Source organism: Trematomus bernacchii, unplaced genomic scaffold (genome assembly GCF_902827165.1).
Source record: "Trematomus bernacchii unplaced genomic scaffold, fTreBer1.1, whole genome shotgun sequence".
Lineage (NCBI taxonomy): Eukaryota > Metazoa > Chordata > Actinopteri > Perciformes > Nototheniidae > Trematomus > Trematomus bernacchii.
The window spans coordinates 3,601,896-3,624,764 of record NW_022987839.1 but is presented as its reverse complement, the minus strand read 5'-3'; the positions used below and the strand labels follow the sequence as shown (position 1 = coordinate 3,624,764).

The window sequence follows — 22,869 nt, the reverse complement described above, 5'->3', positions numbered from 1 at the left end:
AATGTTTAAATATTCACGGAGTTAAAATGAATGATTATTTTTGTTATATTCTATCGTTTCAGTTACATTCAAGATTAATTAAATGTGAGTTTTTCTTTGGTCATACATCACCCTGAATATCTTTGGACTGCTGGACAAAAAGAGCAATGTGTGATTTCCTTTTGTTTGATATTTTATCTAATAAAAATGTTGAAAAATAATTTGCAGATTTATCTATAATGAAAAGTAAAAATTGCAGCTCTTATCGGATTTGCAAAAAAAAAAAAAAAAGCCGTTTCTTTTAACGAATAAAGATCTAAACTGTCAGTGTTAAGTGCCAAAAGTTTATCGGAATAAATACAAATAATCATTTTATAATGTGTAATTTAAATTCTCATTATAATAAAAAGTTTAATGTCTCACAGAAAGGGACAAACAACCACAAACGCATCATTGAAAACACTTAAAAAACACAAAACCGACGTTCACAAAACATCTCACACATATTTATTGTATAAAATACATATAAAAACAATTTCTGAGACATACAAAAGATAGGAGCTTAGAAACAGTATATTGAACAGACAAAGACCAAGCCATTTTCTTGAATTGCATTAAATATTTACAATTTAATAAATAGAATTTCAATTTGTTTCGTTATACCAGAGTAAAGGCAGATTGTCCATATCTTCGGGGTGCAGTTGCCGCTGTGGTGACTCTTCGAAAACATTGGGGGCAATAGTGCCCTGATTTAAAACCAAAAGATTCGGGGACATTTATACAAAAGACCGTCCTTTGTTGGAGCTATTTAGCACACACACAACGTTTAGTTAGCATTGGTAAAGATTGAGGTATTGCACCACACAGCTTAGAGGGGGTAAGAAAGTAAATGAGTGATGTGGGGTTTTCAGATTGTCTTTTTATCTTTGTCAACAACCCAAACACCACCACCAAACTCCTGCAAGCAAACACACACACACACACACGCATCCCTCCCAGCCAAAGTATACAACGTCATAACTTATCACCACAACAAATGTAACGTCTAATGATCAATGCACCTCGTCTTCAACACACTCTCACACAATGCCCCCAAATACACAGACAGACTTTTGGCATTATTTTCTTTCTATTCTCAGATACAAAAAGTTAGAATGGCTGCCCTCTAGTGGCCGGACAAGTTGTAGCACCTCAGACTGCAGAACACTGGGGAAAAACAAGAGGCTGGGGTGAACAAACTAGCCAGTAGGAAACCTGTGCACCGGGCTGACCTCCAAACTGATCCATACCACTTTTGAGCAGCGATTTAAAACACGTGGTTCAGGCAGGCAAAGCAATCGATTCATGTTGTGTGTTCTCAACCCAATGTTAGACAGCATCTGTTGAGCAGCCTTTACTGCGGGGCTTCAGTTCAGCACTCAAAAACACCACAAATACCTGCTTGCACAAAGAAACCCTTCGCCAGGCAAAGGCAATCAACACACGCACACAATGCAAAGGAAAGCCATTTAACACAGAGCAATAATTATGTGATGATATAATATGTAAAATCCTAAAAAAAGATAGGGGGCCAGGGGGGGGGGGGGGAGTTATGTAATAATTTACCATCAGCTGTCCAATAGCCTCCAGTGTTGGGGAGAGAGGCAGATGCCACATGGTGTAAATATGCCCCAAAAATACATCCCTCAATCCGTCCGTCCTCTTTATCCCTGGCATGAGTTTAACCAGATGGCAAAACGTCGTTGATCCAAAAATCCGGACAGTGGTTGCGAATGAGGAGGAAGAAGAAGAGGGGATTGTGGGAGGAAAAAAACACTAAACCGCATTCAAAGTACAACGGGACCACATGAGACACGTTGCGTACCAATGCCACGTGTAACGGCTGTTGGCCAGCTTCATTGGAATACAAAATTATCATAAAAAAAGAAAGGGTAACCCGCTTGACCAAGCATACTTTAGGCAATTTACAGTAAACACACACAGACAAAATCACACTCTTGAATACACACTCATGCTCAGAACATTTCCTGTCCCTGGTCATCATTTGAACACACAAACATACACACTCACACAACCTTATCCCAGACTTTGTGAAAAAAATTAAAATGAATCAGCCTTGAAGGACAAAAGTGCTCAAATTGGTGCCGACACCAGCGCTTCTACGACCCCATGGAATACCTACAACCCTTTCCTCAACACTCAGCAAGTAGCAGCACGTTAACCTCGGCGCTGACCAACCACCTACAAAAAAACTGACCTACTTAGAAAAACGATTTGCCCCCAAACTTCCCCTGAAATGTTTACAGGTAATAGAAAAGAGAATACACCTATTAACGGCAGCACCCATTCACCAAAATCAAGCCCTCGACCTCCAGCTGGTTAAAAATAAAGCAACGTTTACGCTTTTGGTGTGAGGTTGGTTCATTTGGGGTTAGCCCGAGGAAAGAAAAACATTCATCCAATGTATGACATGGAACAATACTCTTTTTGCAAAATACTTAATAAAAAGGACCAATCGCGTTTGGAGGGAGAGAAAAATACATGGGAGAAAATCCACGGTCAAATCTTACGTGTTCCTCCCTAAAGTTCACGATCACTCCGGGCAATTTCCATCGTACTGGGATAGGTTTTTTTATATATATACTGTATATATTTATATATATATAAGCTCCGTTGATTCAAACCAAGTCTGTAAAATAGAAAGCGAAACTCCTCCACTTGTATTTCAACAAAATGGCCTCGACCAAGTTCAAATGGACCGATCCAAACGGAGAAGCTTCTTCTTGGGATCGTCTGTTCTCCAATCAAATTTGTGTTTGCGTGGGAGAAGAACAGTGGGTTTTTATTCGTCCGATTACACATTTTTATTGGGATTTTATTGGGATTCAGTGTAGTCTCCTGTAAGGGCGGAAAAAGAAAGGGTGAAGATTAGACAAAATAATGCCTGTAACAGCATGTATATTTCTGTATGAAAATCGTGTCGAATAGATCCTTAGCGGGATAGACATATTTGTTATCAGATAGTTCATGATTTCAAACCAATTTAAGACAATTTTTTTCAAGGTTAGGGTCAGGGTTACAATTTGTGTTTAGACATTTTACTTTAAGAACTTTGGCTTCCTTTGTTTCATGGAACAAAAATGTCAGATTTCCTTGAGCAAGCCATCAAAAAAAAGGAGCATTTGGTATAAAAAAAAAAAAAGACAATATTGAAAAGTTTGCTAATTGCATATCCTGGTTTTTAGGTAAATCTCACACGTACATACCTGAGTCGGTTGGTCACTGTGCAGAAAACATGTGACCCCGGAGTCAATCGAAGGGGTGTTCAGGGCAGCAGGGCTTCACCTTGGACCAGGAGTCAATGCAGCTACAGGGAGAGAGGAGAAAAAAAAGAGTCATTATATTTTTTTATTAGCTGATGTAATTGTTGCTAAACCTCTCCGCCTGGTTTTTGGTTGTGGCGTATCCCAAAAGGCTTAATCCACTTACTGACAGTGTGGGAACCAGACTAAAAGTAATCAGTGCAGAGGGCTGTGAGTATGTTTGATGGCTCTCTGACTCGTTAAATGCAACAGGACCAAAGAAAAGTAGCATTCCCCATCACAAATATAGAGATGAAACAACTATTCTATATTTGAGTATTTAATAAGAAACTTTTTGGATATTACATTGACATACATTTATTTAATTAAACTTTTCAAATAAAATGCAAGACTGCACAAGTTACAGCTCAGCAATTTATTTATCTTGCGTCACATTTAAAAGAAGTATGTTTGGGTTTTAGACTGCGAGTCAAATTATCTTGAGCTTTAGGAAATTGTGACGCCCTTTATGCACTTTTTCCAGATTCTTTTAAGACCAGATGATTCACCGACTATGTGAGAGAAAAGTCACAGATGGTCTCCTTGCAGCCCTGGCTATACTAATATATGGGTTGTTAAAAATAACGTTCCTTCTGTACACTTTGTGAACATGAACTGTATGCTCATTTTGAACACCGTCATCTTTTAGTTTTTGAAAATTCCAGGCTCTTTCCAAATCCCTACTCTCTAGTGGGAGGACCAGCGTGTCACAGCCAAACAGCCACACCTAGCGGCACACGGCTAAAAGCTTTATCCGAGTAGAACGTCTTTTAAAAAGGTGCCCTATTACGCTCATTTCAGGTTCATATTTGTATGTTGTGCCTCTACTGTGACATGTCTCCATGCTTTAATGTTCAAAAAGCTCTTTATTTTTCTCATACTGCCCTCTTTTCACCCTCTGTCTGAAACCAGAGCCCAGTCTGCTCCGATTGGTTAGCTGGCCGGCTCTGTTGTGATTGGTCAACCTCTTAGTCTAATGGGTGGGGCATCTCTATCATGTTCAATGTGTTGGAGCGCTAGCTAATAGAATCAAAATTGTTACATGGTGATGTCACTATGTAGCGGAAGTAAACGCAGGAGTCAAATGGAGGCGTTTCAGGCAAGGGGGGGGGGGGGGGGGGGGCTTTCAAGACCGTTAACATGCACAAAAACCTAAACAACACACTACAGGAAAAGGAAAACCAGAAAAGCATAATAAGGCCTCTTTAAAGTATACTGTCTCTCTGCTGGTTATCTGTCAGCTAAACACCATGTGTGCGTTTAATGTTGTCAATGTCGTTATCAGAATGTTCATTTCAAATTTAAAAAAAAGCATTTCAAACGGTTGAACCCACAAAGATGGAAAAAAAAGAGCAGACAGGATCTTCACTGTGATGAATGAACTAATCTTGGAAAATTACAAGTCTCAGCAAGTCCCGTCTCACACTGAGCTAAATTAAGGGAAACCGTTTCCCCTTTCAAAGTTGGGAAAAAACGTATCTGGAACATAACCGTGTGCTTTGAAATGATTAGGATGTGAGTCTTTAACAACCTCAGGGTTATTTCCTGATAGTAGAAGTTTCAAAGCGCTGACAAAGTACTAATTAGGTCTAATTCAAATGTAATGATGATGGCGTTATTGAAAGCACCATTGGCTAATGTATTTTACTTGTAAAATAAGAAGAAAGAAACACACTGCTGATCTTTTCCTGAGACAAAGTAAAAAAGATCTTGTGTAGTACTCATCCATTTTATCCCATGTTAAAATATTAAGTTTTAATGACAATAACTCAGAAGTAAAACCATCAGATCCTGGAAAAGGACAATAGACCTCTCGCAGAAATGTGAAGTGATACATGCACTAGTACAGAAAAACGTTTGCTTCCTTATTTAAGAGAATCATTACCCCAAGTTACCACATTTTTCCAGATCTGGAAATAGCCATAGGCACAACGTTGTTTTTAATCTCACTAGCGGAATTTGCATTTTTCAACCCGTCTCTCTGCATTTTATTATAATGCAAATATATCAACTGAACTTTGTTACCTCTTATGGTAGACGCAGAGGCAGGCCAGTCTGGCGATGGTCTCTCCCTGCATCAGATCCTCCAAACAGATGGAGCACTCTCCGCTGTCTTTACTGAGCACATCCGCTGTACATACACACACACACACACACACAGCAACTGTAAGTGTTTACAGAGCTTTAAAAATCACAGGCTTTGTGCCATTTTGGGGATATATGATACTTACTATTGTATGGTAGGGGAGGAGACGTGAGGCAGCTCAGCAGGTGATCCTCGATCCGACCCCCAGGGAAAGGCTTGGAGCAGAAAGGACAGCGGATATCTGTGCAGAGCGGAGACACAGTACAGCTGAGATTAACACGCTGTGTCACAGCAGCGAGACCTAAATGATAGAGGATGTGCACATCATGTTGCACACTGAAGCTATGTTTGGACATCTAGATTACACTCTTGGCAAACCAAAGAACCACAAGCAGTCATCCTTAGAGATCCGGAGACAGTGTGGATGATGTGACTTTGAGTATAACTGACTCCACAATAGTTTGGAAACTTTATTCGACTGCATGCACCGAACAAAACAGTGACTCGGGCTGAGTGAACGGGACAGACAGTGTGCCTCGCTCGCTGCTCTGAATTCCCCTCCTCCATCTATGAGCTGCTGCCAGCATGTGAAGTTGTGACCCATTTCCCTACTCTTGCTAGAGGGCTGTCCTGGGAAACCCACCATACTTTTGTGTTTTGGCACCGCAACAGCCCCATCTCTGTGTCATCGACTTCCAAATGCAGGCCAGAGCTGTGTATTGGCAAACATTTGGCAATATGATATGTGTCTTATGGTACAGGGGTTATGATTCAGCAGTACTGCAAGAACACCGATATTTTGTCATTGCTAAAAATATATTTTAGGAAAACTGCGTATTATTAAACAACATGTACTATATGCATAAATGTAGGTTTAAAAATATACTTTTGGTATGCAATCACAACAGTGGGATCTGCATTTATCACAGTCCCTGTAACATCAAACATCACAGTACTTTGAGAGGCCACACATCTTAAAATGTTTTAATAATGTATTAACTGGATGAACTATTTATTATAAATCAACACTTTGTTTTAGAGAATCAATACAGCATCACAAAACATTATTTAATGTTGCAATAATTAATATTTTGTTAAACCCCTACGCAAACAAAGGGTGCTTTTTCAATTCCCCTACACCGCTTCCCATTTTTAATGCACTTAAACCACACGTTGGTCAGTTACTCAATGTTTTTAACTTGCACGCTGCAGGATTTGAAAGAGCATGTTTTCACCAGTTCCAGTTTTACGCCACAGCTCTGTTTCTTACAATGAGGTCTCTGATGATTGTAGTCAGTAAGCACGGGAAAAGAGATTATCTGTTCAGGAATGTAAATTCCCCAAATAATCCATTTTAATTTCAGACTGGGGTGAGTGAAAGCTGCACTGGAAACAATTTGATTCATAACTCATTGTGTAAATGTCTCTGAGTTGGTGTAATATTGTTTTCGAGATATTTTCTTATAAAAAGGCATTTCTGACTTTATATTGCTGTTGTGGCTGCTTAAAGTTAACAATGAATACACCCACCTCCTACTCAGCCATCATATCCATATTACTATAATTTTCTCATCTTCACCCACTCATGTCTTCAGTGAAATAGCAGCTGATTTAAGGAAGCATCAACAGTTATACCCCGCATTTTATATGTTGAGGTATTGTGTAATTTAACACATTTATAAGTTCCATGTAATCCACGTATGATAGCTGTCTTAAAATGTAAAAACATGGTGCATCACTTCTGATGGAGACCAGCCAAGTATGAAGGCAGGTGTTATTTATGCGACACAAATAATAACAGGACATGAATAGAAAATACTAGTGACCTGACATAATGTGTGGAGGATTATAACCCTTTACTGTCATAGTGTGTGCTGTGTGTCTGGGAAGGAAATCCACTGGCCCGTTTTTATGGAAGATAATAAAACAATCAATACAACAAAAATGTCACATGCTGATAATATCGTGTTTCAAATGAAAATGTTGAATATATATAAACAAATATCATCATCTGACCTGATTTTTATTAGAATCCGGTTTTTGGCCATTAGGTTTACACATTCAAATATTTGTTGTGGTGTGAATGTTGCCACCAATGTCCATTACCTATTTTTAAATCTGCACAGCTCTCCATTTTGAATATAGTATATTATTTGTATTTGACTGTACTCAGTTTCTCACATAATTATATTGTGTTCAAATATTGTCTTTAATTTGTCACAATAGTCTACAAATAGTATTTTTTTAAATAGCTTTTAATAGTCTTTGTAAGCACCATTTAGACCAAAGCAAATTCCTCGTTTGTGTAAACCTAATTGGTAGTAAAACCTATTCTGATTCTGATACATAACACAATGAGAGAAATTAAGTTGTACTAAGAAAAGGAACCACACAGACTATAACACCTCTTGTTAAATACCAACTATGTGCAATATGATATTGCACATAGTTAGCAGCCATGTTTTTAACGGCATTATATATATTGCCAATGTGCAATATATATAATGCCGTTCAAAACTGTGCAATATATACCTGGCTGCCAAATCCCCAGAACTGTTACAGGGTGTGTCTTTTTGTAAAATGTGTAACTTTTTTATTATAATTTCTTTTTGTATCTTTAGTACTTTTTTATGCCTGCTTTAGGTAACATGAAGTTGTCTTTGGCTCTTTTTCTGCTGTAACAATGTAAATGTCCCCTCTGTGGGATTAATAAAAGGTATTCTGATTCTGATACATAAACACAATGAGAGAAATTAAGTTGTACTAAGAAAAGGAACAAAAAGTAAGTGTGAATGAACTCACTGCCATGGCGGTTGTTAACCCGGTAGAGGCCGATCCACGCCTCGGACACCGGCCGCTGGTGGGAGCCTCGGACCCGGGCAGACCTCGCTCCCACACTGCGGACGGAAGAGTGCCTATTCCCGGGCAGCCGATCGGAAAAAGTGCGGTGGGGTGTGCGGCCTGTCTCCTCTCCTGACGGATGCTCAGCCACCACGGCGGGCTCCGGGCTTATATCCCCGTCCTCCTCGGGTTTCCCGTCGCTGTGGTGGTCCTCCGCCGGGCTCACACCGGAGGACGGGGTGCTGCTGTGGAGGAGGTCTGCGGGGCTTCTGTCCGCGCTGGCCCCCCCATGCTGGTCCGAGTCGCTGCCCTCCTCCGACCGGCTCCGGTTGGCCTCCGTTTCCTCGAAGCTCCCAGAGAAGTCGACCATGAGACTGGTGGGCCTGGTGCAGCGGGGTCGTCGGTAGGAATCCCGCTTCGTGCCATCTTTCCCAAACGCAGGGGGAACCGGGTCTTCCTGGAGGCGACTTGCTCTCGTCCCCATCTCTCCTCAGCGAGCTAATTCAGCTGCGGCTAGCCGAGCTGCTTCCTCAAAGCGAACCACCACCGAACAAGATGGGGGGGGCGAGTTAACCTCGAAACGACCCTTAAACTGACAGATATTCGTCTTGGGATTTTAAATAATAATAACAACTGCCTGGCAACTGAATCAACAAAGATGATAGATGTAGTTCTGTGTTCCTTCTCTCGCCTGAGTTTGTCCTCTCCACATTTTCCTTTCTTTTTTGACGTGCCCCGTTCTCTCGCTGCTGCAGCGGAAATAGAGAGTTCTCGCTTCCTCCTTTGCGCACTACACACACAGTTACGGTAGCGTCATCATGTCACCCAAATATTATCTTATCTAACAATAAAACACGTTTTAAATGTTTATGTTTTCAATGTGGTATAGATTTATAGTAAGTGTGTTTTTTCCCAGAGCAATCCCGTATTTATAGGTCTTTATATTCAATAATTTGAGGGTAGGCAGTGGGCACCCATACGTGCGCTATTACGGTAAAAAATAAAAAAAGGTACACAATAGTTTCGTCCAATCAGCGCTCTCAATTATATTATATATTTGGCATAGGCTATGTGTTCATTTTCTTTGTACAAATTAATTCTTCTCATTGTTTTTATGTACGCACCATTTAAACCAAAGCAAATTATTTGTTTTTTGTACTTCGCACGTTCGCTTCTTCCTGTGCGCTGTAGACAAGACATTACGGTAGTGTCATCATGTCACTTAAACATTATCTTACCTCATAATTAAAAATGTTTAGTTATTAATATTCTGATATTTGATTTTATTTATAGTAAGTGGTATTTTTTCCAGAGCAATCCCGTCTTCATGCGTTTTTTTATTCCATTATTTGAGGGTAGGCATTGATACAGGCGTTATTACGGTAAAGAAATTCGACCAATCAGCGCTCTCAATACAACTACGTCTCAGAGGCAGCTGCTCGGATGTGATCATGTCCAGTAAACCAGTCATTTAAGCTTTCTATGCTTCAGAAATTCACTGTCAGCTTACAGTAATATTAAACGGTGACAGTATACACAAGAAGATACGTTTGTCTGGGGAGTTGACATTCAGTTTTTCCCGGTGAGTTTCTGCTTTAAGTCTGGGTGTGTTTACGCTTACCACCACGCCTATTAAATCTCTTCCTGTATACAAAAAAGTAGGCCTGTAGGAACAATGTTGACTAATAATGTTATGTATTGCACTTAAAAGCATTGGCTGTCTGGATATTGCAGTAGCGATATGGTTTTCTTTCTGATAGTTACATGCCTGGTTTCTACGCAGTTTAAGTGTCTTTATACTTTTTATGAATATATTTACAACAGTACTTTACTAACTTAGCTCTTGAACAACCTGAAACTTCTTGGTATTTATGTTTTATTTATACATGCCCATGGCCATGGAGTCTTATGAAACTCTTGGGCTTTCTGCTGATTGTTTCCAGACTTTGTCCCCTTTTCTTTATCAATGCATTCAGTGGCACAACACACCCTAAACTGCAGTAGTACAAACCTTGTTCAAACAGTGGAAGGAATGCTGCTGAGTTGCTTCTTTCAGGACTTAATGTACTGTAGGATTGGGAGGGTTTGTGTTTGTAACAGCCTTTGACCCTCTGATTGATTTCTTTGCAGGTATGAAGGGGCTGACTTTGCATCAGACAAATGTCGCCCAAGGAGAGCAGCAGCAGGCCACATGTGGGCAGAGTTTGTCCTCCAACTACGCTCCTCCAAATCTGGAGAATAAGCTACTGGCCTCCACACTGATGCCCAAACCTTCCTCTCTCCAGTCCTCCTTCCTGTCTTCCACTTCCTCCTCCCTTCTCTCCCCCTCTTCCTTCTCGCCTTCCTTCACCTCTCCTCTCCTCAGCACCGAGAACAAGCTCCTTACTGGCCATTCGTTCGGCCTCTCTTTCCCCCTCACCTCCTCTACATCTCTCCGTAATGACTCTCTGCTCTCAAAATCCCTGGCAAGCAGCGCTCTGCCTAAATGCTTTGCTCCTTCATTCCTCCCTCCTCCTCTGGGTGGAGAACCGAGCAGGGAGGATGGAGGTGATGAAGCCACGGAGGAAATATCGGAAGTGACGCAGTCCTCTTCGGAAGACTCAAGTGTGGTACATGAGATATTCTTCATTTATTTTACTTCTGTGTTTCATTAGTCTTAGCATAAAATGAAAGTACCTTGTATGCTCGTTGACAACATTGTTGATGCATCCCATTGAGCGGTATTCTTGTTTTGACATGTGTCTCCACATCTGCAGTATTCTGAGGAAGACAATGTTTTGTCTGAAGAACAAGAGGTAGAAGATGATGGGACAGCCATGGAAATACCTGTTCTTGGAATAGGGTTGGACAGCCAGGAGCTTGAACAAACTCTGGTCATCAAACAGGAGAAATTTGCTGAGATTGATAGAGCAAAGGAACATATTGAAGAGGAGCTGAAAGATAACAAGGTAGGAGGACATCATATAAATGTTGCACATAGCATACCTGTGTGCTTATTTGATATGTTTATCTATGTGACTTTAACTCTGCAGAGAGATATTTCATTGTCTTTCTATCCGTTCCTCAGTATCTCCTGCTGAACCTGGTGTGTTGCTCGCTGCTGAATAAGAGCAAGGCTCCGGGTCAGAAGGACTGGGACTCAGAGGAGAGCGTCTGGACCAAGATCAAAAACCTGGCCAAGGACATTTCTGACTCTGACCCCCAGTTTCTTCTCAAGGTGTGAATGCATGTCTGTCTGTGTGGGTGTGTGCAGGGTGTAGCGGCCAAAATCATATAGAACTAAAACAGATAATTAACTTAAAATAATCCAGCCGCTGAGGCACTAGTTAGCGGATTTTACGCAGGGCAATGATCATCCAAGTCCAGACAAGAACCTCCATTTGTGCATTTTATTCCATTAACAAAGTACAATGAACAGGTTTCCTATATCTTTCTTCCTTAAGCCTTTCCTATGGCTTTCCTTTGTGTATGTACTGTATCCCAAGGCATCTTTATTTCTTTATTTGGTTATCATGGTAACAAATCAAGGAAATCAACCCAGAATAACACGCAAGAAATGTTTAGAAATGCAACACTTTATAGAAATAGAAGAAGATTTTGTTCATGCTTTGATTTTTATTGGGTATTTACATTTGGAGTGATCAATATGACAGTAAGAAAAATGCAACACGACTTAAGAACAAAATATCACGGGCTACTCTGAAATATGTATGTACTTTTTGATTTAAAGTTATTTCATATTCAAACCGTTGAGATACTGGTTCAGTATCTTGTTCTTTCAAGTGATTCACTTTTTCCCAAAAGCTGTCAAAAAAGTTAGATAAACGTTTGGGACAATATGCCATCAACAATTTCAAATCCTTGCTTTTTACCTGGTGGAAAACACAAACACAAGTTTTAAACACATTTCTTTGGTTGGTGAGGCTTTGTTGCTGTCTGCCAGCCTTATCTTTTCAATCAGTATCTCCTTGTAAAACCTCCTCGATGTGTTCAAAGTACACCACAGCACAGCAGCTTGAATGGAACATCCCATAATGTATTTTATGGTTAACCAACATCATTTCCAATATGTGTTTTTTTAGATTAGTGCAACAGAATACATTAACCTCTACATTACCACAGATCCTTTAACGTAGTTATTAATGGTTGTCATAGTTGGGTTTTTAACTCTTGCTTTTGATCCTGAGTTAATTAAATGTACGTAAATGTTCTCGTTGTAATTATTTTTTTGTTTACATATTTTTCTACATGTTATACTATTTTTTAATAGCATTAAAAATAGTAGAATATTTGTTCCTTTTCTTTGTACAACTTTATTTCTCTCATTGTGTTTATGTACGCACCATTTACAACAAAGCAAATTATTTGTGTGTAAACCCTATTTGATTCTGATCAGATTTAAAAAAAATCTATTCAACATTTTAATTTGTAACACGATATTATCACTATGTGCCATATTTGTTGTATTATCTTCCTTAAAACAGGCCAGTGAAAGTAATTCCAAGACAGACAGCACACAATATGACGGTAAAGGGCTATAATTCTTCCCAATAGTCAAGTATAATGTGGTGTTCTTGCTTTTATCATTCAGGTGGCAGTCTACACCCGTCAGGAGTTGAACATCCGCATCACAGCGAACTTCTTATTGGCTCTGGCCGCCAATCAGCCCTCCACCAAGCCTCATGTCCGCAGATACTTCTGTGCTGCCGTACAGCTGCCCTCTGATTGGCTGGAAGTAGTCAGGATCTACAGTACAGTAAGTCTTAGTGACTGTTTACTGTTTGGTGGGATCTGGATGTGTCAGTTCTGTGAAATCTCACCACCATGTTTGTCCGTCTCCAGTGCTTCAGCCACTCCCTGCCGATGTGCCTGAAGAAGGGGATGGCTGACAAGTTCAAGCAGTTCAACGAGTATCAGCTGGCCAAATACAACACCCGCAAACACCGCTGTAAACACAACCGCAAGAAGAAGAACGTTAAGGTACAGAAGTATTCATTCTGGTCTGTTTTCATTCAGTTCAATATGAAAACTAAGGTTTAACCAAACTAAACTCAACTTATGTCAGTATAATTGTGTCTCTGCTTTCACTGTGGTAAAAAACAAAGCAGGACACCCTCACACTTTTTACCACCTCACACCTTATGCATATTTATTGTTGTTGTATAAAACAGTTTTATTTTAACTTCTCTATGTTTATATAAGTTATTTAAATGTATTTTGTTCTAAAATGGAGCAGCTGATACATAATCCAATTTCCCCCTAGGAATAAATACAGTATTACTCATTTAGAATCTCCTTCTAAAAAAAGATTGAAACTTCATGTGGTTTTCTATTATAGTGCAATGGACTAATTTCTCTTAATTAACACTCAGTGCCTTAAATATCCTCTTCATCAATCCATGGTTTGTTCTACGTATCTTTGATTTCCAGAAACCGACTACTCAGCAGATGAAAAAGTGGGCGAACTTGCTCAGAGCAGATACTTCCCTGCTGGAGAAGATTGTAAGTCAATGTTCAGTACTTTTCTATTGTGCCACTAGTGTGTTGGATGTTTTACACTTGTGAGTTACTTAAGTGTCTTCTTCAAGGAATACTTCACCCACAAACTGACCATTTGTAAACCAATTACACATATTTCTTGAAGAAAAACAAGATTACAAAACAAGAGTACAAAACCAGACTACAAAAATTGAGAAAAGTCGTGATGAATTGAACTAAAGGAAGGTTGCGTTTAACAACAGCAAAACATATATTAAAAAAAACACATTTGTCGTATGCTCATTACTTCTTAAACACATGCATTTGCTCTTGAACCTTACTATTTTAAACAATTTTGCATAACGCGCTTGAACAGACACGCTACTCATCTGTGGGAATACATATTCAAAAGTATGTTTTTTTCTAAAATTGAGGAATAGTGAGCATATCTTTTAGTAAATGAGACTTGGATCATACAGTACACGTTGTGTTAAGTTTGTAAACTGATGTTTTGATATAGTTTTCTTTTGTTTAACATGCCCCCCATTTACTTAAATTGATCAAGACTTTTTCATTGTTAATTGATCGTGTATTCACTGTGGAGTCATGATTTAAAAAAATGTTTTTCTTTAAGCATTCAATAATCTTTTCCTATGAGAAGCATTTCTTTAAGTCATTTTAGAAGTGGGGGTTATCTTGATGTAGGTATTTTCAGTTCACATACTTTGCTGCAGATATCGGTTGAGTAGAGATTGTTCAATTAAAACTTTTTATAAAATGATTTATTCTAAACATCAAGACCCATCTTCTTAGTGTTTTAGGGCGAACCTTACCACATGGGTAACTCTGTTTTATCCTTGTTTGTGTGTGCGCAGTTGAATGTAAAGGACGGCAAAGCGGTGGTGGATAAAAAGCAGAGTGAGTTCAGTATAAAGAAGATGATCAAGAAGCTTCACATTAAGGAACCGGCTGAATATGTTATGGCCATTCTGGGGAAAAAGTAAGACACACAAACACATACACACTGATGACTCACATAGTTACTCCTACATTAGTATCATTCATTACATTTGTTAAAACCCATTGTAAAATACTTATTAGCAGACACTTAAAGTGTACAGTATTATGAAAAATGTGTATATAAAGGTATATTTGAAATCCTACAGTATCATATAAATGCGCAATAGAGGGGTTAAATGAGGAGGGGAGAAAAAGGGGGAATGGGTAAGATTTTGTCTTAGGCCTTTTCTTGTAAAAACTTGTCCTGCTTTCACTTTAAAAGGTGATGTGGTTGTGTCGGTTTCAGGTATCCTGCGGATGCCAATATATTCAACCGCAGTGGAATAAAGGGCTCGTGGGACAGGGAGAAAGCCGGGAAGCGAATGAAGCTCAAAGAGCCGGAGACGTGGGAACGGCTGCTCAGCCGGGAGGGGAACAAGGCCGCCACCTGGGAGAAACTCATAGGTACTCACACACACACACACACACACACACACACACACACACACACACACCACACACACACACACACACACACACACACACACACACACACACACACACACACACACACACACACACACACACACACACACACACACACACACAACACACACACACACACACACACACACCCACACACACACACACACACACACACACACACACACACACACACACACACACACACACACACACACACACACACACACACACACACACACACACACACACCACACACACACACACACACACACACACACACACACACACACACACACACACACACACACACACACACACACACACATTCTGTTTTTATCTTACCTTACTCCATTTAAATGTATATAGTTAAATTCCTCATTTGTCTTGCACTGTTGTGTCCCTTACACAATTACATTTTATACATTTGTATTTCTCAATTATATGATAGGTAGCATTGTAGTAGTAGTAGTAGTAGTGTGTGACTTAATATTTTCTTTGCCAAAACTACACTGTAGCTATCTTGCATGTGTCTATAAAGCCCTTGAATGTAACTGGGTTTGAATATAATTAAATGAGAATTTAAAGCTGTATCTATGCATTTGAAACACACACATATATGCATACAGCACAGATATATATTATCCAACATGTCTATCATCACACTGATGAATAATGTCTCTACTGTGCAGACAATAAGTCTGTTCCCTTCATGGCCATGCTGAGGAACCTGAGGAACATGATCACAGCAGGCATCAGTGAGTCTCATCACAAGAAGATCCTCAGCAGACTGACCAATAAGGTGAGATCCAACAACATGATCAAAATCACTTAGTAAAAGGTCAAAGAAAATGGTGTTATTCAAACTGATGACTAGTTTTAGGTAGTTTTTGTGTTTTTCAGTTGCTTGTTATGTTTCTTTTGTAATTATATTTGAGTTGTCTCAGCAACCGTTATGTTTCCAATGTGTTTACAGAAAGCAGTCATTCAGAGCCGTCAGTTTCCCATCAGATTCCTCGCTGCGTACAAAGTCATCATGGAGATGAATTCTTTGGGTGAGATACATGTACTCAAGTCTTTACTGAAAGTCATTTTTGTACTACTGCTTTTTTATGGCAACATTTTTAAGACATGGCACCACATTCCACCTTACACACTACAGGAAAACCACAACTTTAATGAAGTTTAGCTCTGACATGCTGCAACACATACAGTACAGAACTTTCACTTATTCCTCTTTGCCTCTCTTTCCTCTACCCAAAGCATCAGAGAAAGCAATCCCACCCGTTAAAGAGATCCTGAAGGGCATCCTGAAAAAGATTCCCAAGAGCAAACGCTTTGAGAGTCAGGACTGGGACACGACTCCGAAGAGCCGGCTGAGGGTGACGCTTGGAGTGCCGTTTATCTATCGACTATACAAAATGAAGAAGGAGCAGCTCCTGAAGGCCAAGTAAGGAAATGTCTTTACGTTTTTCTACGATGATTTCCTAATGTATTAAATGTTATATTTAAACGTATAATTGTTTCTGTGGCTGATACCAACACTAGGAAAGATATTTCAGTACTAGTCAGCAGCATTTAAACATTTTAAAGGAAATTAAAAGTGCACATTTGTTAAAAGAATGTAAGGGAGTACTAAGAAAAACAAAATAATTATAATTCCTGTGTAAAATGCAAAATCAAACCTTTATAGTAGTCAATAATTCAATTATATTTGGTCAGAGTTTAGGTTATTGATTCCTCTCTGATAATCAATCAAGTCAAAAAACAACCTTTTTAAAAGAAAGTGTGCACAGTTTCTTGCTGAGATTGAACATGTGTTTCTTACATCAGTTAACAAAGACATCAAAGACAATTTGAGGTCTGCGTGCATTAAAAGCAAAAGTATATCCAGTTTTATATGAAAGCTCTCTCTGTGTCTGTGCATCCAGTCAGAGTCGGGTAACTCTGGCTCTGTTGGACCGGTACCGTAAAGCTCTGGAAACGGCGGTCCAGATCTCCTGTCGTTTCAACGTGCCTCCGCTGCCCGGACGGACCCTCATCCTCCTGTCCTGTGACATACCGGAAGATCGTGAATGGCATGAGAAACCGGACTTCTGCCTCCCAGAGGAAGAAGAAGAAGAGGAGAAGGAGGAAGAAGAAGAGGAAAAGGAGGAGGAAGAAGAAGAGGAAGAACAAAGGCACAGAAGGAGAAGGAGGGAGAAACCTCCGGTTGACAAACTGACTGCTTCTGTGAGTTTTCTTCTGATTAGCAGTAACACGTATACTGACATTATGCATTACATGAATGCGTATTATGCAAACAATATCTTGTTTTTCATTTATTTTATTTAAGTTTTGCCAGTTAGAATCGGAGGAGGAAACCCACAACCCTCAGAATATTTTGCACATTTGTACAGAAGCTACCTCTCTTAATATATTCACAGCTTTCCACTTTTCATAAGAATACTGTACACATTTTTATTGTATTATTCTGAGTATTTTTCCATAGTATACTGTACATAGTTTTTTGGTATATCTATATTTAATGTAAATAATGGTCCAGATGTTAATGTTATAATAGTTTTTTTTAAATATTATATATCATTTTTTTGTGTTTTTCTTACAATATATCTTCTTAAACTGTGTTTATGTATGCACCATATTCCTTGTATTTGTAAACCTACTTGGCAGTAAACCTGTATCTGTTTCTGATTTCTGAAATGTATATTTAAAAACCCTCCCGTAGTGAATTCACTTGTTTTTTTATTATCAATCTCTTCCCTTTTTTGCTCTCAGGTTATGGAGACGGCAACTTTGCTCTCTCTGATGATCGGCAGCAGTGCTGAGCACAGTCAGATCACTCTGGTTAGTCATTATGGCTTCAAGGAAGTCGAGCTGAAGTCCGATGTTCTTCTGGATAATGTCAGGAGTGTGATAAAGCAAAGAAAGGTGAGGACTTTTTCTCTATTGCATCATTCTTAGGTGTGATGTGAATAAGTTAAACAAAGGAAATAACTATACAGTGCTACATACAACTGAAATATATCCTTTTAAAATAAAGATGAGCTGTGTTGTGGAGGAAGTTTTTATTCATTGTAATGTGCCTTTAATAATGATTACTTCTCTTTAACAGGCATTAATAGATATGCCATATGAAGAAAAGGAGACATATACCATCAGCAAAATGATTCTCAAAAACAATAAGGTTAGTGGATATGTAAATAATATGTATTAACATGTTGTATGTACATAAAACCAAACTTTTAGAAGTTGTTGTGGTGTTGCAAATACACAGTACTGTCTTCATAGTAGATGCATACATGTGCTTTTAAAAATGTACAGAGCTGCATGTCCTAAAGTCTGAAAATGCTTGCACTGTGGCTCTGCAGCTTAATGATACTTGCTGAGCCATTACCTGCGTTAAGGCAGTTTGGATCAAAAGTGAAAGAACCCTGGCTTTTTTGTGATCCTGGATCTCCCATGCTTTTTCTATCTCAGGTGGACAACATCATAGTGCTGTGTGACAGCTGGATGAGTACGGATTTAAAGTGGGCCATCGAAAGCTACAGGAACGAAATAAACAACAAAGCTCTCATTGTGGAAATCTTATTGACAGAGCGGTAATACTCGACTTTCCTGCAGTAGCTGCTAGTACTCATATATCTCACATACAGTATTGTGAAGCTGTAGTTGCATTCACAACAATCACAGTTGGACCTTTAACGTGTACCAATTCCATTTTATAACAACATTCTTCAGCATAAGGTCATCCTGCATATATGTTTGTGTGCTTCTTTTTTTATATCTTGTATTTTCCACTTGCAGAGAGTCAGAGTTCAGCCCTGAAAGAAACTATGTGAAGCTGGCAGGCTTCAGTGAACAAATACTGAGGTAAAATCTCTTGTAGCCCTTTTCTATTCACAAAAACAATTCAATAACTCTTGACTGTATGAATGTTAGAAGGCAAACTCTTGGCTTTCTGGTTATAACGGTAAAAACTATTTTACCAAAGTTGAGAGAAGATCAGCAGTCAGGGTAATTTAGGAATGGCTCACTATTTTAAGGCAACTAAAAACCACTTACCAGTAGGCTACCTCAAAGCAAAAACTGAAATGTTAAAAATGGTCTGGCACGTAATCCAGAGTAAAACGACAAAGTGTAATTTTTCCCATCATTTTGTAAGATTTGTGAAACAAGAAACAGTTATTAATGAGCTTTAAAAGTTCTGAAAGGTAGACTTATTTGAAACGGAGCAACGCTGGTTCCCTCCATCTTCAGTCTTTATGCTAAGCTAAGCTAACTAGCTGCTGGCTGTAGCTTTATCCTACCAACCTGAACGTGTTATTGCAGTTCTAATAAATCTCTCCCCAAAAAGACAATAACACTTTATGTTTAACTTCTTTTAACCTATTATTGATCGTTATGTTTAACTTTCTTTAACAACCAGGTTTGTGGCAGAACGAGGATCATCCAGGCTGCTGGAACATGTGGAGCATTTAGACAAAGTGTACAACGTCCCACCACCAGAGGGAGCTAAAGGCCCTCAGATCGCAGACAACGTCGTCCAAATACCAGCCAGCCCCAAGTCAAGGTCAATGTTCTCATTTGGGTCAAAAAGAAAATATAACCAGTTTTATATTTAACATTGAAGGCCAGTAGACATTGCCCTTTCCTGCCTTTTTCCTCACTAGTTTTACTACTTCCTCTGTCATCTTTAAAATTGGAGCAGCAACACTATCTATACTTATATGTAACCTACATGCATGTCCCATTTTATGTTTGCCGCACCAGAAATCTAAAGGGGTTTTCTCATTCCCTATTAAGTGTCTTTAAATGCGTAGAAGCAAATTTGGCAAAGAACCAAATCTGAGCAATAACGTTCATCAATATATTATAGATCTCAGATATATACAAAACATGTCTCTGAAGTGTTTTGCTCCAAACACCAAACAGATCATTGCAGCATCCCATAATCCCCTCTGTTTCAGCCCTGTTTCCAAAGTGCTGATTCTCTGTCTGTTACTTTAGATGAAAATAAGGAGCCCCTCCCCACGCCCCTCTGAGAGATATTTGGTTAAAAAGAACACTGGTGTTCTAGGAGGAGATCCAGGTGATAAGGTGGGGGGGGGGGGGGGTTACCTTGGTTGGTGATTGGCTAATGGTTACACAAGCCAAAAAAATCGTGATGACATCATAAAGTGGCCAAAATCTGATCAGCTCATTTTCAGACAGGTTTTTATATAAATGGATCAGGACAAAAAGAGAGAGAATCTTTTTTGCTGAAACTTTCAGAATCTTTTTACACAGAGGGGACACATGTTTATGTATAAAAGACATGAAAACGTGGATTTTTCATAATAGGTGACCTTCAAAGTTATTTTCTAATTTCCTATGAATCTTCTTTTCGCAGGTGGCGAGGTGTGCGTGTGTTTATCTCCTCCACCTTCAGAGACATGCACACCGAGCGCGACATCTTGGTGCGCAGCGTGTTCCCGGAGCTGCGGCGGCGCGCGGCGTCACACTGCCTCTACCTGCAGGAGGTGGAGCTGCGCTGGGGGGTGACGGAGGAGGAGTCGGACCGCGCCGCCCAGCTGTGCCTGTCGGAGGTCTGTCGCTGCCAGATGATGGTAGCTATTCTGGGGGAGAGGTACGGCCTGGTGCCCCCAAAACCCGTCCTCCCCGACCTGCCGCAGCACCGCTGGGTAAGACTTGTGATATGACATGGAGATAAATAATTAGTATGTGGAGATAGTAGTACAGACTGAGCTCGGTATGTTTATTTAAATGAATTACTGATGCTTCATTCAGGAAGGTGCATTTTTTCCCGAGAAAATTCCTCATACTGCTTCATTTACCAGCGAGCCTTGAGTTTATTTATTTATGGGTTAAAACAGCTTTAAATTCAATTCTTCACATCTTTTAAATAAAATAGAATAAGTTAAGATCAATATAAGTCATTAAAGTTAAACATAGGGAATAAGATAAACAATTGAGACTGGATGAAGAAATATTAACTACTGTAATCCCAATCTTGATGGCGTTTAAAATAAAGTGTGTTGTGGAACCTGCAGCATCAATTTGTCCAATAAATATAAATACATTTCTTCAGAATCTAGATTATTTAAAAGTGAAATGTCCGCTACTACCATTATTTAATTGTATATTTGTGATTTTGTGATATAGGGTATGACAAATCTGTAATAACAAAAAGCCTGATTTGTTTCTCTGTGTGCAGCTGGCGTCGGCCCCGGCAGATCTGTCCATCACGGAGATGGAGATCCGTCAGTTCGAGGCTCTTTACCCCGACACAGCCCAGCAGAGGATGATGTGCTACTTCAGAGATCCAAACATCAACAAGTAAACCATCACAATCTGTCTAAACACTTGATGACCTCAGAGATGAATCTGCAGTGACGCAACAACAGTACAATTACTATTTCATGTTTGATCTTAGCATTTTTTTGACTATTTTTCATGGCTTTATACCATAAATCAGGCCTTTGTTTCAGCTAGTGGTTGTCTTTGGAGGCAGACAGAATTGCCTAGTGAAAAATGGCTTGTTTTAAACGATTATTATGTCATTATATTTGATAGCCAATACATTGTACAATACACTTTCACTTCATAATGACAGATTAAAGCGAGAAAGTTGTTTATTGCCACTCAAAATGCGGCCATTTAAATTACTTTGGGACCCCTTCCAATTCCAAAAAACCTGAATGAATAGGATGCTTTTGTAAAATATTTGTGAACATATTCAATGCTGTTATACTACACATTCAAGTTATTATGTTTGAATTTACTCTTGGTTGTTTCTCAGATCAGTTCCAGTGGCTTGGAGGTCTGACTTTGTCACTGAATCAAAGGAGGCTGAGTCTAAAATGGCCTCTCTGAAGAAAAGGATCCGGCAGAGTGAAGTCAAGGTCACTGAAAAGTGAGTCATCTCTCTTATACAATAATAATTAAATATACTTTTAGAATACCACTCATCAAGGGCTTTTGTTTTTTAAACTGTTTTTATAACGACTGTGACTTTTCAGTAAAAAGTTGGCATTTTGAAATTCTGAAATGAAACCACTAAAACATCATTTTAACTGTCTTACAATATTCTATTGTTTTTCTGTCATAGTTACTCATGTGAGTGGGGAGGCGTTGTGGATGGGAAACCATATCTGAAAAACCTGGAGGACTTTGGAAAGGCCTTGCTGGAAGATCTGTGGATGGCTATTGTCAAGCAGTTTGTGGAAGTTAGTCAAGAAAGAAGTTTAGTCAGTACTTCTACTTTTACCAGAGTATTTTTAAACATGAGTATCTGTACTTCTACTTGAGTAAAGGATGTGTGTACTTTTGCCATCTCTGGTTAAACTCCACATTATCCTCCATGTGTCAGGAGGATGAGGAGGCGGAGGCTTCGTTGGATGTGAAGGAGCAGGAAGTGCACCAGGGGGCGCTGCAGAGGCAGTTCTTCGGCCGGGCAAAGCTGCTGATGGCGGCCGGGGAGATGGTGGAGCAGAGCCAGACCAAAGGAGGGCTGTTGGTGGTGGAGGGGGGACCTGGAGAGGGAAAAACTGTCTTCATGGTAAACTTCCTAAAACAATTGTCAATCATATAAATCATGTATCATATGATAAAATAGTTTGTACTGAATTTTGTTTCAAA

The 22,869-nt window shown here is 39.4% G+C and overlaps 2 protein-coding genes across 2 annotated transcripts in view; one reads left to right on the top strand and one right to left on the bottom strand.

The window, feature by feature from the left end:
- Nucleotides 1-463: 463 nt before the first annotated feature.
- Nucleotides 464-9,033, bottom strand: zgc:66427 (uncharacterized protein LOC406256 homolog). Its single transcript, XM_034153055.1, has 5 exons — nt 8,230-9,033; nt 5,573-5,668; nt 5,367-5,472; nt 3,246-3,346; nt 464-2,877 (listed from the first exon to the last, which is right to left on the bottom strand). The coding sequence occupies exons 1-4, from the start codon at nt 8,750-8,752 to the stop codon at nt 3,289-3,291; spliced, it is 783 nt and encodes a 260-aa protein (XP_034008946.1). The 5' UTR covers nt 8,753-9,033; the 3' UTR covers nt 464-2,877; nt 3,246-3,288.
- Nucleotides 9,034-9,692: 659 nt separating this feature from the next.
- tep1 (telomerase-associated protein 1) overlaps nt 9,693-22,869 on the top strand; it is a 32,163-nt gene continuing 18,986 nt past the window's right edge. Inside the window, exons 1-23 of the mRNA XM_034153243.1 lie at nt 9,693-9,850; nt 10,399-10,877; nt 11,025-11,216; nt 11,336-11,485; nt 12,860-13,024; nt 13,111-13,248; nt 13,699-13,770; nt 14,622-14,746; nt 15,053-15,210; nt 15,921-16,030; nt 16,205-16,283; nt 16,492-16,678; nt 17,160-17,460; nt 18,007-18,159; nt 18,344-18,415; nt 18,709-18,830; nt 19,036-19,101; nt 19,658-19,801; nt 20,621-20,912; nt 21,446-21,567; nt 22,031-22,144; nt 22,340-22,457; nt 22,601-22,789. Coding sequence (XP_034009134.1) covers nt 10,401-10,877; nt 11,025-11,216; nt 11,336-11,485; nt 12,860-13,024; nt 13,111-13,248; nt 13,699-13,770; nt 14,622-14,746; nt 15,053-15,210; nt 15,921-16,030; nt 16,205-16,283; nt 16,492-16,678; nt 17,160-17,460; nt 18,007-18,159; nt 18,344-18,415; nt 18,709-18,830; nt 19,036-19,101; nt 19,658-19,801; nt 20,621-20,912; nt 21,446-21,567; nt 22,031-22,144; nt 22,340-22,457; nt 22,601-22,789 — 3,546 coding nt within the window. The 5' untranslated portion in view covers nt 9,693-9,850; nt 10,399-10,400. The remainder of the gene's footprint in view (nt 9,851-10,398; nt 10,878-11,024; nt 11,217-11,335; nt 11,486-12,859; nt 13,025-13,110; nt 13,249-13,698; nt 13,771-14,621; nt 14,747-15,052; nt 15,211-15,920; nt 16,031-16,204; nt 16,284-16,491; nt 16,679-17,159; nt 17,461-18,006; nt 18,160-18,343; nt 18,416-18,708; nt 18,831-19,035; nt 19,102-19,657; nt 19,802-20,620; nt 20,913-21,445; nt 21,568-22,030; nt 22,145-22,339; nt 22,458-22,600; nt 22,790-22,869) is intronic.

Coding starts and splice junctions, on each gene's coding strand:
- zgc:66427 (XM_034153055.1), bottom strand. CDS start 8,752: ATGGGGACGAGAGCAAGTCGCCTCCAGGAAGACCCGGTTCCCCCTGCG. Junction 5,669..8,229: donor GGTTAACAACCGCCATGGCA/GTGAGTTCATTC, acceptor CGCTCTGCACAG/ATATCCGCTGTCCTTTCTGC. Junction 3,347..5,366: donor CTCTGCGTCTACCATAAGAG/GTAACAAAGTTC, acceptor CTCTCCCTGTAG/CTGCATTGACTCCTGGTCCA.